Genomic DNA, 14573 nt, shown 5'->3' on the forward strand with positions numbered 1-14573 from the left:
AATATATGCTCAAATATAAAAGGTGGAAAAACAGCCCATTCAAATTAGATGGACCAAACACCTAATGCTCTTTGTAGGTTGCAGCCTTAGTGCGCACTAATGCTCATCAAGGCCGGCTGTTTATATTCTACATGTTACTTTGTTGTTTTGTCCAGGTGCTACCAGTATCGAGCAGTACTGTCTGCGTCAGGACACGTGGAGGCAGGTGGCCATCATGAGTGGACGGAGGCTGCAGTTTGGTGTGGCGGTCCTTGACGGCCGTCTCTACGTGGTGGGGGGCCGAGACGGACTCAAGACCCTCAACACTGTGGAGTGCTACAACCCGCACAGCAAAGCCTGGAGCGTCATGCCTCCCATGTCCACGCACAGGCATGGCCTAGGTGAGAAGCTTGTTTCAATAGAAATGTATTATACACTCAGTGGACACTTTATTAGATACACCTGCACAACCTAATGTAATCCAATACAAACGTCCTGAGATGATGTCTACTTCAATGATTGTGGTCAGTTTTTGTGTTTTTTCACAGTCATTGAGGTGTAAGTCCAATGACATATATTTAGCATTAAGGTCATGGTGTAGATCAGGGGTACTCAAACTTTTTTGTTAGAGGTCCACTTGTGAATTTTATACAAGGTCAATGGTCCGGATCAATGCCAGTAAAGTCCCCCACACCCCCGGAGCGGAGCAACGAAACTGAAATTAAGAAGCAGTTTGGGCGCGCTATGCATGTACTTTGGTCAGGAGGTTTTAAAGTGCTATATAAATAAAGTTGGATTGGATTGGATTGGATTAATCTACTTTATTTGGGGGCCCCCTTCTGGTCCAAGCACTTGCCTGTCGGTAAACGGCGCCCCTGTATACACACAGACATTCAATACATACATACATACATACATACATACATACATACATACATACATACATACATACATACCTACATACATACATACATACATACATACATACATACATACATACATACATACATACATACATACATACATACAGTATCATGGCTTGAACTAGTGGGAGAAATGGCACTGTTTGTCTGTAGCCAATGCCTTAAACCTCGGCAAAAATGGCATTAGAAGCATTAGAAAGTCAAGGTAAACTTGTGGTTAACTTAAATGCGTGTCACGCTCGCGCACACAAGTAAATATATGCACGTTCATTCTCAGAACGCGTCAGACACAAGACAATATACATTAAAGGGGACCTATCATGCAAAATGCACTTTGTGATGTCTTTTATACATAAATATGTGTCCCGGGTGTGTCGGGGAACTCACGCAGCGTCAGAAAATAAAACCCGCTCTCTTTTCCTCCGTACCCAAATCTTTTAAAAACAGGGGTACAACGAGCGGATATAGATTTGCTGCCAATCTGACGTCAAATCGGTAGCGGACCCACATAAAATTGCTATCAGAACCAATGCCTGACGCGTTTTGAACGTGTTTTGGACGTAATCTCGTCTTTGTTTACATTAGCAAGCCTCGCTAACACTCAGAGCTAACCTGTACTGGAGAGCAAATGTGTTTAAAAAGCAGGAAATAAAAGGAACTCACCTTGTGATAAACCTGCAAGAGAAAAAGCATTTGAGCTCCATACTGTTTCAGAAATAATCCTTGATGTGGTTTAGAACAGGATGGCGTTTTATCACAACAGAATTTAACTTTATCTCCGGTAGAATTCTGATCAGGCATTAGCTCCGCCTCCTCTTTTTTTTTTTCAAGCTAAGGACCCAAAATCCGCGTTTCTCTAACAGGGCTGCACAAGAGGGGTATGAGCAGTATGAGGCATGGCTAAAATGGGTGAACTGTTTGGTATGTTAAGCAAAAAACTTCACAGACCTATATTTGTATAGGTATGGCCCTACAATATATATTTTCCAATATAGCATAATAGGTCCACTTTAATTGACATCAGAATCAGATTTTTTCTTAATAATTTTTTTTTGTTATATAATGGGACACAGGGTTCGGTCCGGATTGATTTGCAGTTCGGTCCGGATCCGGACCTTAGTCCGGAGTTTGAGAAGCCCTGGTGTAGATGTTGTACTGCTCTGTATTATAATACTAATATTCTGCCTCCCTCATACAGTATATGTAAATTAAAAGGACAAAGAATTAGCATGTAACAGCACTTCACACCTTACAGTACATACAAATGCAATATACCATACATTTTAAGACAATATCAGTGAACATCAAAAATGTCTTTGTTAAGATAGATGTTATGGGAGGGTTGTTCTATTGGATGGTATTACATGTTAAGTGCTTCATAAGTTGGCAGAGGATTGTTCCTACATAACAAACCAAAGAGAGCTTAGGTCAAATAGAGAAGCTAAAGAATAGCTATATTAAAGAGGAAGGTCATGTTTTTGTGATGTGAATTTTGAGTTTGGTAAATCTTGTCTTTCCATTTGCTGTGCAAGTCTACAATTACAAAAGTTGAAGGAATGCGTTGGTGGTGCATTATTCTTTTTTATAAATGTGAGCATGTGTTATGAATGGAGATTCTAGCACACATCTGGCACCACAGATGTTCTGGGAGATAAATCCCTTGAGTGTGGAGGTGTCAACATGCTGCTAACTCTGCATGCTTATGTCCACACACCTCACCCTCTCGTCCTAAACGCATGTGGTTTCATGTGCTTGTTCAAGCTGATAGTGTCTTGGTAGGTTGCCCTGATTAAATCATGCACATGTGCTTGTGAATCACAGGTGTAGCCGTCCTAGAGGGGCCCATGTATGCAGTAGGAGGACATGATGGCTGGAGCTACCTCAGCACAGTGGAAAGGTAAGAGGATACTTCACACAGCTGTTTTACTTCGTGTTATTTTCTGCTTAAAGGTTTAGTCTGAGATTCTAATCCAATTTACTTTTTTTTATATTGATCAAAATACTCGTCATGGTCTGCTAACTGTCCATTAAAAAAATAAATCTGGTCTTCACAAACGCTCTTTAAATAAGAAATAAACAGGGTGTATGTGCTGAAATGACTCCTATTGGAGTTTTTGAATGAATCTTTAAATGTCCATTCAGCTGCCTGTCTTTCTTTGTGTGTGCAGCAGGCAGGATACCATTGAAAGAATGTCAGTTTAGCCATGTTTGTTTTTATTATGTGCAGGACTAAGAACTTTTCACCTCTCTTTTACCAGGTGGGACCCCCAAGCTCGCCAGTGGAGCTTTGTTGCAAGTATGGCTACACCCAGAAGCACAGTGGGAGTAGCTGTACTCAATGGAAAGTAAGGAAATGCACTCACTATTGCTTTACATTTCTACATATATCAAAGTTACATAGTACATGCACTGTAACATTGAACATGCGTTTAGATCTTTGTTTAGGACATCCATTTGTTCTTGGATTCAGTATGGACTTGGATAAATCAATGCAAATTAATACATTTACTTTTTTAGTAGAAATGTAAAAACAAAGTACTTACTACAGATATATATACTGCATCAACCTACCTCATTATAGTAAATAGCCAATGTATGCCAAAAAAAGAGTAAAGTAATTAGCAACATGTAGCGTTTGAGCCCAATGGAGAACATCTGTCAATGGCCTGAAACCAAATAGTTTTGGTTCTCTGGAGTAAGAAGAATTTGACTTCATGGGAAAACATACCTAGAGCTTCACACACTCTGCTTGTTTGGAAAATTGGGGTTACAAAGATTAAGTTATCTGCAGTGCTTTGCTGACACAATGACAATACTCAATTACACACTCACAGTCCCTAGTGAACCAATGCACCTAATAATCGTGGGATTTAATACGTAAAATCTCCTCAGTTGCCCCAGAGTTTTTGCAATATCGCAGCGCCGTTTTATTATTCAGTGCCTCTTAGAGAACTGGGGAGAAAGGCTTTTAAGATGCTAATTAATACAGAAATAACTGATTTGTGCTAAGCATGTGTGTGAGTGCATGTATGTGTTGTGACTTCTCTGGGCTCTTTGCCTGATGGAGCTCATTCCTTGCTTGACTGGCTCTGATGCTTTCTTTCTTCACTCTGCCAACTCCCCATCAATGAATGTGTGTACATACAGTTCACACACACACACACACACACACACACACACACACACACACACACACACACACACACACCACTGACCGAGGGACTGCTCTGGGTTGTGAAACCACCAGGGGTTTTAGCTGATTGATTTCTCTCACCTCACTTTATCCTCAAATACTAAGAAACACACATTTAAATACACCCTTGCACCATCTGTTTCGATGTCACCAAATGGAAAAGGGACTTCCAGAGTCCTGAAATGTGCAGGGTGTTTGGTATGGCAGGTGTGTGTGTGTGTGTGTCCAGAGGGATAACACTGTCTCCTGTCTTGCCTCCTCAGGCTGTACGCAGTCGGAGGTCGTGATGGCTCATCCTGCCTGCGATCAGTGGAATGTTTCGACCCCCACACCAACAGGTCAGAGACACAGGACTTCATTTTGCCAGAATGAATTGCTGTCTCCTGTTTGCTGTGCTTTCTAATAAAGCGCCTCTGTGTTTTTAAGGTTATTTACCCACAGATCAAAGGAGACAGCTAACCCTCTCAGGATGTTAGAATAAACCGCATTCAAACAACTTCTGTTCAGTACATTCATTAGGTTCTTCACATGGGCTCAGACAAGGTTGTTATTGGTCCCCTGAACATATAGTTGTTCTTTATTTTAGAGCACATTTTGGAAGATTTTGAGTTTGCACATTTTCAAGGTGTTAATTATTGGAACAGTTTTAAGGCAAGGCCAAAGGGGAAACTAATTTAGAGGAATATTTGTATTTAATTTTACATTTTTGAGAATAAAGCCTGAACGTTACTTAGTGTCAGATATTACAGTTCTTTTTCCATATTGAGAATTCTTGAAATGTAAAATAAAATAAAAATCTTCCTCCTCAATATATTGAGTTTTTCACCGTGATTTTGTCTCTCTTTCTCTCCTTGATGGTGACAACCTCCATCAACAGGTGGAGTGCTTGTGCTCCTATGGCTAAAAGGCGTGGAGGTGTGGGCGTGGCCACGTGGCACGGCTTCCTGTACGCCATCGGGGGTCACGATGCTCCGGCCTCATCCCTCGCATCTCGGCTCAGTGACTGTGTAGAGAGGTGGGTCTATATTGTTTGTTTGTAGCCTTTATTTAACCAGGTGAAAATCCCATTGAGATCAACGATCTCTTTTTCAAGGGAGACCTGCAGCACATTGGTTACACATAAAAACAACAAATTGACTGAATATGTGTGAATCTGAAATGTAAAATTCTCAGTGCACAATTTACTGTGTGATGTTAAAATGTACATACTAAATAAATAAAATACATTTAATTTATATAGCGCTTCTCATCTGCCAAGACAAATCTCGAAGTGCTTCACAACAAGGGATATTGATACACTTTGAGAGATTAAACAAATAATTGTAATAATAATAAGAAATCAAAAAATAAAAAATAAAATAGCGTACAAAAGTAAAAGTCGGAGATAGCGATAAAAATGGCAATACTCCAGGTGTACCATGCTCAAAGTTTATTGGAAGGCCTGCCGAAAGAAGAGGGTCTTAAGGCCGGTTTTGAAGACCTCGGTGGAAGGGGCAGATCTCAGCTGATCTGGGAGGGAGTTCCAGAGGCGCGGGGCGAATGAGCAGAAGGCTCGGTCTCCCATTGTTCGGAGACGTGTGCGGGGGATGTGAAGAAGAGGAGCGTGGCTGGAGCGGAGAGAGCGGATAGATGTCTGGGTATGGATGAGGTCACAGAGGTATTTTGGGCTTTGTCCATTCCGGGCTTTGTACGTGAGGAGCAGAACCTTAAACTGGATCCTGTAGTGGACTGGGAGCCAGTGTAGTTTTGCAAGTATGGGTAGTATACTACACGTTTTCAATTCTAGACATAGCGGTTATAAAAGAATAGGTGAATGCAACCAACTCTTATCTGGCTTATTTGCAAAGACCAATATGAGAAGCTCGATACCACTGGTGTGTGGAATATTGAGAAGAACATGTTAAGCGTAGCATTAAGTGCAAAAGCAGGACAGCTGCTCTGTACAAATAAAAAAAATATGATGACCAAAAACAGTGAATTTGATTCATTACCACATTGTTTTTTTAGCCGTTTGATGAGTGCATACAAAAACAGAAGACCGTTTATATTTTAAGGTAGAGTTAGGTCTAACTATTTTCTGATAAACAGATTACTTGCAAATGTTCTTTTTATTAAAGTTTGTTAGGTTAACCTCATCACTGAATGAGATAACAATTCAGAATCACAATAGTGAGTCTATTTGCAGTGTTCTGAATTGGATGTCTGGTGCAATTCTAACAGAAAAGCTAAATGACTGCTAAAGCAAACCAAACATTTGCTACTGTTGTAGATTCTAATTAAAAGTATTTAACCTGTGAAACAAGAGTTGACTTTTATTATAGTCACAGCACATCTGAGCTTCACCCTTATGGCTATCGTTCATCAAAAATGCATTTACATATCAAGACAACAGCATTTTTTGACAGCGGATCAGTTTGAAATATAGCAGGGAGTAATGTTAGAGTCAGGAGCTGTGAGATGAAGAGCTGCAGGCGACAGACAGACCTCCAACTTCTCACCAAGTACTTTCAAAGACTCGTGCCATGTGTGGCATCAAATCAGATCACAGTTGCTCACAGAATGATGGAAAAAAAGCCAATTACTGCGTGACTTCATTATTAAAATGAATCTGGGGCCTGTGTTACTAAACTGTATTTGCTGTAACCACCAGTTAATACTGTGTTACCAAATGACCCAGGAGAGAAATCTTATGGATTGCAATTGATGTACTCAAACATGAAATTGGATTGTCATCTAACTGGTGTGTTTCCCAATATGTTGAACTATCGAACATGCATGGTCTGCTTACAGGTATGACCCGCAGACAGATGTGTGGACGGCAGTTGCCCCCATGAGCATCAGCAGAGACGCGGTTGGTGTTTGTCTCCTTGGCGACCGCCTCTACGCTGTGGGCGGTTATGACGGCCAGGTGTATCTTAATACTGTAGAAGCGTACGACCCTCAGACAAACGAATGGACACAGGTAACACTCACAAACACACAAAACTGCAACATGCACATGAATGCAGTTTCTATGCTTGGAGGGAAAGAGTCAGTACAATTTAATAAGCTGTGTTGTTTTAAAGTACACTCATATGCAGCAGATTTATATGTATCCACTTGATTGCATGTACATAGACACATGACTCTAGTTCAGTAAAAACGGGTAATAAATCCTGATGCACGTCAATAAAGTTGTTATATAAACACACACAGTTTGACCTTCCTGCAGCGCCTCTCTCATTTATCATTGTGTGTTTTCATTGCTATGTAAATGTGTATTTGCCTCGAGTTAATATTGTCCTTTGCCGACGCAGCTGTAGGAAAAAGGATGTTCCTATTTACACATGTATTTGTTTAAGTTGAATGATCACATATTTCAGCATCAGCATATTTCTGATCACACCACAGTTGTTACCTTATCTCCTGCATAGCCCCAGAGGGTTCTCACTCAAAGACGCTGAAAATCTGCTATTTTGGAGACAAGCCCCATGCTGAGAACAAGAGGGGTGTAGCGATGGGTAGATAGAGAAAACTGACACTTTGAGATGAAGACAAACTGAGATGTGAGCGGGCATGTTGAGACCGTTAAATGTGTCCTCTGTTTACTGTCAGAATCTGAAACCAGAGGATGGGTTGTCTGTCCTTTTCTGTCATCCCTTATCCTCCTTGCTTGAACACAAACTGTCAATCTTTTTACTTCAAAGTCAGACAACGTTGTAAATTCATGTTTTTAAACTGTCCGTCAGCTTCGACTATCGGTGTAGAGCCAGCGGCTAAAGGTCTTAACAGGACTAGACAACAATACAAATCTAAAGCCTCCCCTTGAAGCCAAAGAATAACCCTCACTTCCTGCGCCCTGCCGTGCTAAACTCTGTCTCCTTTGCAGAGAGTGAGCAGCTGAGGGAAGATTCACAATGCAATCCATTCCCTTCATTTGACTAACTTACTTCAAAGATCAAGTGTTGACCTTGAAAACAACAGTGGGCAAAGCAATCTCATTTTAGATCTCATTTAGTAGTTATACTGGAGTTTCAAATCAAATCACATAATCTTTATCAGCAAAGTGGGATTTATGGCTTTTTCACACCAACAAAATTGGCTTACCGAAAAATAACATTATTAAAGCAGTGAGAGTGAACCAAAGGTTGCAGGCTGAAAGAAAGACATGCTGAAACTTGCTATAGAGCTCCCCAAAGATGACGGAAGCTTGGCGATGTGTTGGTTGTGTTTATTAAATAGTTGGTCCCTCCTTCCAGTAGTCGCATTGCTGAATTTTTTTTGTTTAATCAAGCTGTACCTCTGATTCTGGTTTTCTTTTCATTATTACCAGGTAGCACCTCTGTGTCTGGGAAGGGCAGGAGCATGCGTGGTGGCCGTCAGACTCTGAAAACATAAACATCAACACCCTATGCTAGATTGTGCATGTGGCTCTGAGACCCTCAGTGTACCGCTAATGGTCAAGAAACCATCTGCCTGCCATCGTGTGACCAACGCCGGGAAGTTAGAGACTGATGACACACTTCGGCGGAGTCAGATTGAGCTGCCTTTCATTCATTTTAATGTTTATGTTTGGGTAAGCGTTAAATCGCGTGTCAGGTTTCTGAAAAGGTTTAGGATTTGAACATCCTGATAACATATGCCACAGAATTGAACCGCCATCGACACCCATGATGAAGAGGTGTTTATCTGAGCATGAAGGAACACCTGTCGTCTCGCAGCTTATTTTCTTGCCTATTATTTTGTTCCTGCAGACAAGGCGGGACACACATGCACAAAAACCTACATGGTTGCTTTCAGCTTCTATTTCTGCTGACAGAAAGGTGAGAGAGACAGAGAGATATTGTCAAGAGACTGTTTGCGGGGCCTGATCCTTTTACGCTCTGGTTTCTCCTAATAATATCTGATGCCGTGCATTGATGCTATTTTAATATAGTCCCTATTATTTTATGCTGCAGTCGGCGAGTTGCTCTCCTCTTTCTTTCCGTTTCCTGCCTGCTGACAGATGAAAGAAAGACTTTTGACATAATCAGCACAAGCTTATGAAGCCCTACTGTAATAAACTGTGACGCTCTTGTTTCTTTTCAGTCAAAAACATATCACAATGCTTTTTTTCTAATATTTATGTTTACGTCTTCCATGTTGCATCAGCTCACATCTGGAGCATACAGTATACTGTGACATCTATTTTATTGTAGCTTTTCTTACAATCTACAATGATATCATATCCGTTTTCATAGTTGAGGTCCATTTAGCACTGCTATTAGATTTATAACCAGAGAAGTAATAATAATACAAGTAACTGTGGCCATTTGCTGATCCCATTTCCCACAGGGTCAGCTATCTACAAACTTGGTTTCATTCAGTGTGTGTGTGTGTGTGTGTGTGTGTGTGTGTGTGTGTGTGTGTGTGTGTGTGTGTGTGTGTGTGTGTGTGTGTGTGTGTGTGTGTGTGTGTGTGTGTGTGTGTGTGTGTGTGTGTGTGTGTGTGTGTGTGTGTGTGTGTGTGTGTGTGTGTGTGTGTGTGTGTGTGTTTTCAGAGATTGCATGGAGTATATTTTCATCTCAAAATGAGAATCTCCCTGCTGTTTTCTCTTCCTCCCCATTTTCCCATTTCGTTGCCACACACACACACACACACACACACACACACTACGTTTTAGTGCAGGATGGATACCCAGACAAAATGAACACATCATATAATGAAACCTTGATCCAGCTGGTGCCAATGTTTTGTTTGATGTTGAGTTCAAAGCTATTATTATTATATTTGATGCTGTGGACCTCATGTGTTCATATTTTTGCCCATGCTTTTGTGAACTTGCAGGTTCAATGCTGACACGTGCCACCAGCATTTTGTGCTGTATACTTAATTTTATATGTTTTCCATTAGGCTCAACCTGCTTCTCTGGTGTGTGTGTGTGTGTGTGTGTGTGTGTGTGTGTGTGTGTGTGTGTGTGTGTGTGTGTGTGTGTGTGTGTGTGTGTGACAAAGCAGCCTTCCTGTCTGAACTGACATATCTAGCCCCCAGGATGCACTTCACAAATACACGGACATATCACACACACAAACACACACACACATACAGCGACACACTTAACCACACAGCTGAAAGCCACGTGCCCCAGGAGCCAGTGAAGATTGAAAAGCCTTCCAGATTTGCAGGCATGACATCTTAAAAGCAGAGACTGTTGGCTAGCGATTCCCCACAGCTGAGCCGATGTTTATTCAAGCCTAATGCACTGCTGCATTATTCTATTTTCTTCCCCTTCATACAGCTGCTTATTTAGAGAGTCATTCTCTTTAGATCAGAGCAGAAGAAGTGTGTCACCGCCACTGTGTAGAGGTAGTCAGAGAGTTTGATCTCAGTCAGAGGTTAAAAATAAAGACCGACATTCCAAATCATGTTATATATTCTGTGTATATTCTGTACATAAATAAATATAAAATCTGTATGTAGTCTAATTGCATTATGCTGTATATTATACAGCGCCAAATAAATCTATCATGTGTTATTGTGCGTTTCTGTTTTGTATTATGAATTGAGATGAAGCCGGGGTGTAATAAAGTGACACTGAGAAATGGTATAGTTGCTCATCTGCTCTTTTTGTACCAGAATATTACAACTTTTACTTTCCATTTCAATTATGTAATATATGCTTATGTAACATACTGTTATCAATCTTTTATAGTATAAAAGTCAGGATGTGATAGGAATATACAAAACCTTACAATAATATCTAACTCATATTAATGTTACTGATTTCTGCAGTTTTTATCTGTCACAGATGCACTATAAATGCCATCGTGGTGTAAATGTGTATGTTTATGTGTGGCTCTTATCTCTTAACAGCATCCCCATCAGAGCAGCCCTTTGCAGTTCACAGTTTCTATGGTTTTTATGCTCTGAATTAATTTTCTTGGCCTGGGTGTTTAATATGAGCCCTTACTCTTCTGTGCTGGTGCTCTAACTTAGAAGCTACAGCCGGAGCCAGAGACACAGCGGCATATTGAAACGTTTTAAACAAGCCTGTAAGAAAGAGGAATGCTCACAATTTACAGATACTTTAACCCCAGGACAACAGCCAGGAGCCAACTGATTCACTATGTTATTTATTGCAGGGGAAGCTTTTAATCATAACCAGCTCTGACAAACAGCCCTCGTGGCGCTGATAAATGACGCCAGTGACCTTGTCTTGCCACCTGAGTCCATTATGTAGGAGACAGAAAGGGCCGGACTGTCTGACTCCACATGTTTGTCATACAAGTGTTGAAGTACCCGGAAAACAATTTAGACATGCAGCTGCCTATGTGTAAGTGCTGCACACAGGTACACACATCTGCATCTACTAACTTAGTTACTGTACTCATCGGTGAGTCAATGCAAACGTAAGCTGTGCAGCCAACTGTTGTCTAAAGCTTTATTTGAAAATCTAGTGGTGATCCGAAGTTTCCAAAAACATTGCAAACCTATCCGTCTGAATAAAGTATGTAAAACGATGAACAACATTTTTAAGAATATGGATTTTATTAAAGGAAGCAGCCATAAGACAGTCTTGTGTTTTTACTAGGGCCGGGACTTTAACGCGTTAATTAAGATTAATTAATTACACAAAAATTAACGCGTTAAAAAAATTAACGCATTTTAATCGCACTTATTTTTGCACCGCGGAACGTTTCTCACTGGATGAGTTTCAGGCGTACCGATTATACTGGAGCACCAACTAACGTTCATGACTTCAGACAACAACAAACCACAGTGAACAACAGTGGGAAATATTGTTTTAAAAAACGGACGGATGGAAGCGTTGATAAGAGCACGGTTGTGTGCAAATTATGCAAAAAGGAATTCGCATATCACCGCAGCACATCAAGCCTCAAGTATCACCTCAATGCAAAACATATAGCAGCTAGCGTGGAAGCTAGCGTGGACGTTAGCCTCTTTTATCGCGTTCACACCATACAGTCTATGGTTCACACCAAAAAGAGCCGGTACTAAAATTAGTTCATGAGAACCTTTTTACCCCCACGAAAGTCCCTGCTAGAGAGCAGAGAGCTGCTAGAGAGCAGGGACTTTCGTACGGCTCTCTTGTGAGAAAAGAGCTATATTTCTGATTGGCTGGGCGGATTGCAAACCACGCCCCGTAAAACTCCCAAAAAGTTTGGTGAAGCCGCCATTTTATTATCCTCGCATTAGCATTATTAGCATTAGCCCAGCGCAGAAACGCAGAGAGACTAACTTATGGCAACACAAAATAAAACATGGGAGCGGTGGAGATGAGGAGGTGTCGGCGTTCTGGCGATTTACACTCGGAAGGCTGCTGGGACTCCCAGCAGCTTCTACTGAAGCCAGTCCCCAACTCCGGGGACTTCCGGCCGGGGACTTTGGGCGGCAGTATACGCCGTGAAGTGGTTTGCGGCCTGCCAGTAAACCCAAAGCAGAAGAAGAAGAAGTGACGTCAGCGGCTTCATTTGTTCTCATGAACTAAGTTCTCATGAACCTTTGTGGGAAAAGTACTGCGGTGTGAATGCGCCTAATGGTATACTAAAATCCATGTGAAAAAAATTGCTTCTCACTGTTCTCAAGTCAAATATTTATATGCGATTAAAAATGCGATTAATTTCGATTAATTAATTACAAAGCCTCTAATTAATTAGATTAATTTTTTTAATCGAGTCCCGGCCCTAGTTTTTACAAGTCATTCAGAAGGAAGTGCTGAAGCTTAATCAAGCAGCCAGAACATATCATACTGAGTCAATAGAGTGATACTGTCAGACTGTTTCTAAAAGTGTTCATTACAATCAACAGTGTTATCACAGTGTGCACACCTCTCCAACTACTCATCATTTACCAACATTGTCATCACTTTGTCTAGATGTTTTTCAATGTCACTTCTTTTAAGTACTATATAATATAATAACCTTATTAGGGATATTGAAACATATTTAGAGTATGTTTGTTAACCTTAAAGGTACAAAAAGTACAAATTGGCACATGACTTCTTGTTTTAAGTGAAGCATGAAAGTTTGGATTCTACTGGTTCAATGTGTTGTTAAAGGTTAGATTATCCTGCAAGGAAAGTCAATGGGAATCAGGCAGCCTAAATCGCAACATTAAAGTGTCTTGCAGCACTGCCAGAATCTACAGAATATGAACACTTAAGTAGGACTTTGTAATGCTTTCTCAATGTCTGTATAATTCCTTTTTCGACTTCACAACTGAATCATAAGCCTATTCTTGTGGGCTTATTTGTACGGAATAAGGAGGAGATTAATTAACTGCAATCGATCAGAAGCTAATTTCCTCTGCAGCTGTTTGACCTCAACAGTGCATTTTTGTAAATTACATACTTTGTATGACTCATTGCAGGATTGCTTGTATTACATTGATGTAATTGATCTTTCATTATTGAATTTAATAACAATGTAGTTCAAAAAAGGAATATTGCAAAAGCATTGATTCACTCTTACTCGTTGTCTTACTGGCAAAAGTAAAACAAATCTGTTTCTTTTTTTCTTCTCTGCTCTAATTTCACCATTTTGCTTGGAAATCATAAATCGGCTCCCTTATGCGCATCTTAATGAGATCTAAGTCTGCATCAGCTCGCTGTAGAACAGAGAGGACTATTTGTGTCACACCGCTGGCATTTCATTTCAGCTCCCACATTAATAGAGCTAAAATAGGCTCTCACCCTTCCATCAATACATGGGAAAGTAAAGAGGGTGCGGAATCACCAGAGTGTTTCCTCTGCCTTTCATCAATAATGAAATAACCCAAGAGAAGAAGCAGCATGATGTATTTCAGATGAATGAAAGTACAGTGAGCCTGCTCAGTAAAGAGTTAGAGAAGCAGCAGATGGTGTATCCTCTCTTTCAAAGAGCATTATTGATTGCTTATAGCCTTCTATCAAAAGATTAGAAGGGACAGAGCAGATGTCAGAGACAATGTGACAGTGGGATGGTAAGGTCCTAGAAGTTGTGCGAGTTTGCCGTCTACTGGATATGGGGTGTAAGCACACTGTCACAGAATTTACTGAAGTACAAAATCATTTGCATTAAAATATACTTGGAAGTGAAAGTATTTAGGCATACGTTTTTGAGGCAGAATGGCTATTTAAATAATAATATACATTACATTTATGGGTAATATGCATTAAATACCTTATCCAGTATAGGATTGCAGGATCATAAAACCAAACCTCTAAATATAGCATTTCAATATGTCTTCTGTGTAAAAGGCATATTCTGAGATTTGAATTTCATCCTATGAATATAGCCCGACAACAATCAATCTTAAAATGTCACATGATAAATGAATAAGAAAAGTATGGACAAAATACAGGTAAAAAAACAATAAACATGAACAGACTTTAAAAACAACAAAATAAGACTTTATTAGAGTAAAGGTTAATACTTAGCAATCAACAATTAATAGGCTAGCTTTTTTAACTCATTATAAAGGCTGTCTGATGAATGTAGTGGAGTAGGCTATATATATAT

General features: G+C 40.3%; 1 protein-coding gene across 2 annotated transcripts in view; it reads left to right on the forward strand.

Moving 5' to 3' along the window:
• klhl5 (kelch-like family member 5) overlaps positions 1–10658 on the forward strand; it is a 63658-nt gene extending 53000 nt beyond the window's left edge. For both annotated transcript variants that reach the window (XM_034211564.1, XM_034211563.1), the window contains exons 7-13: positions 156–380; positions 2724–2799; positions 3161–3247; positions 4359–4433; positions 4973–5110; positions 6886–7057; positions 8408–10658. In XM_034211564.1, coding sequence (XP_034067455.1) covers positions 156–380; positions 2724–2799; positions 3161–3247; positions 4359–4433; positions 4973–5110; positions 6886–7057; positions 8408–8464 — 830 coding nt within the window. In that variant the 3' untranslated portion in view covers positions 8465–10658. The remainder of the gene's footprint in view (positions 1–155; positions 381–2723; positions 2800–3160; positions 3248–4358; positions 4434–4972; positions 5111–6885; positions 7058–8407) is intronic.
• The last annotated feature ends 3915 nt before the right edge of the window (positions 10659–14573 follow it).

The sequence above is a fragment of the Gymnodraco acuticeps genome, unplaced genomic scaffold (genome assembly GCF_902827175.1).
Source record: "Gymnodraco acuticeps unplaced genomic scaffold, fGymAcu1.1, whole genome shotgun sequence".
NCBI classification, from domain to species: Eukaryota; Metazoa; Chordata; class Actinopteri; order Perciformes; family Bathydraconidae; genus Gymnodraco; species Gymnodraco acuticeps.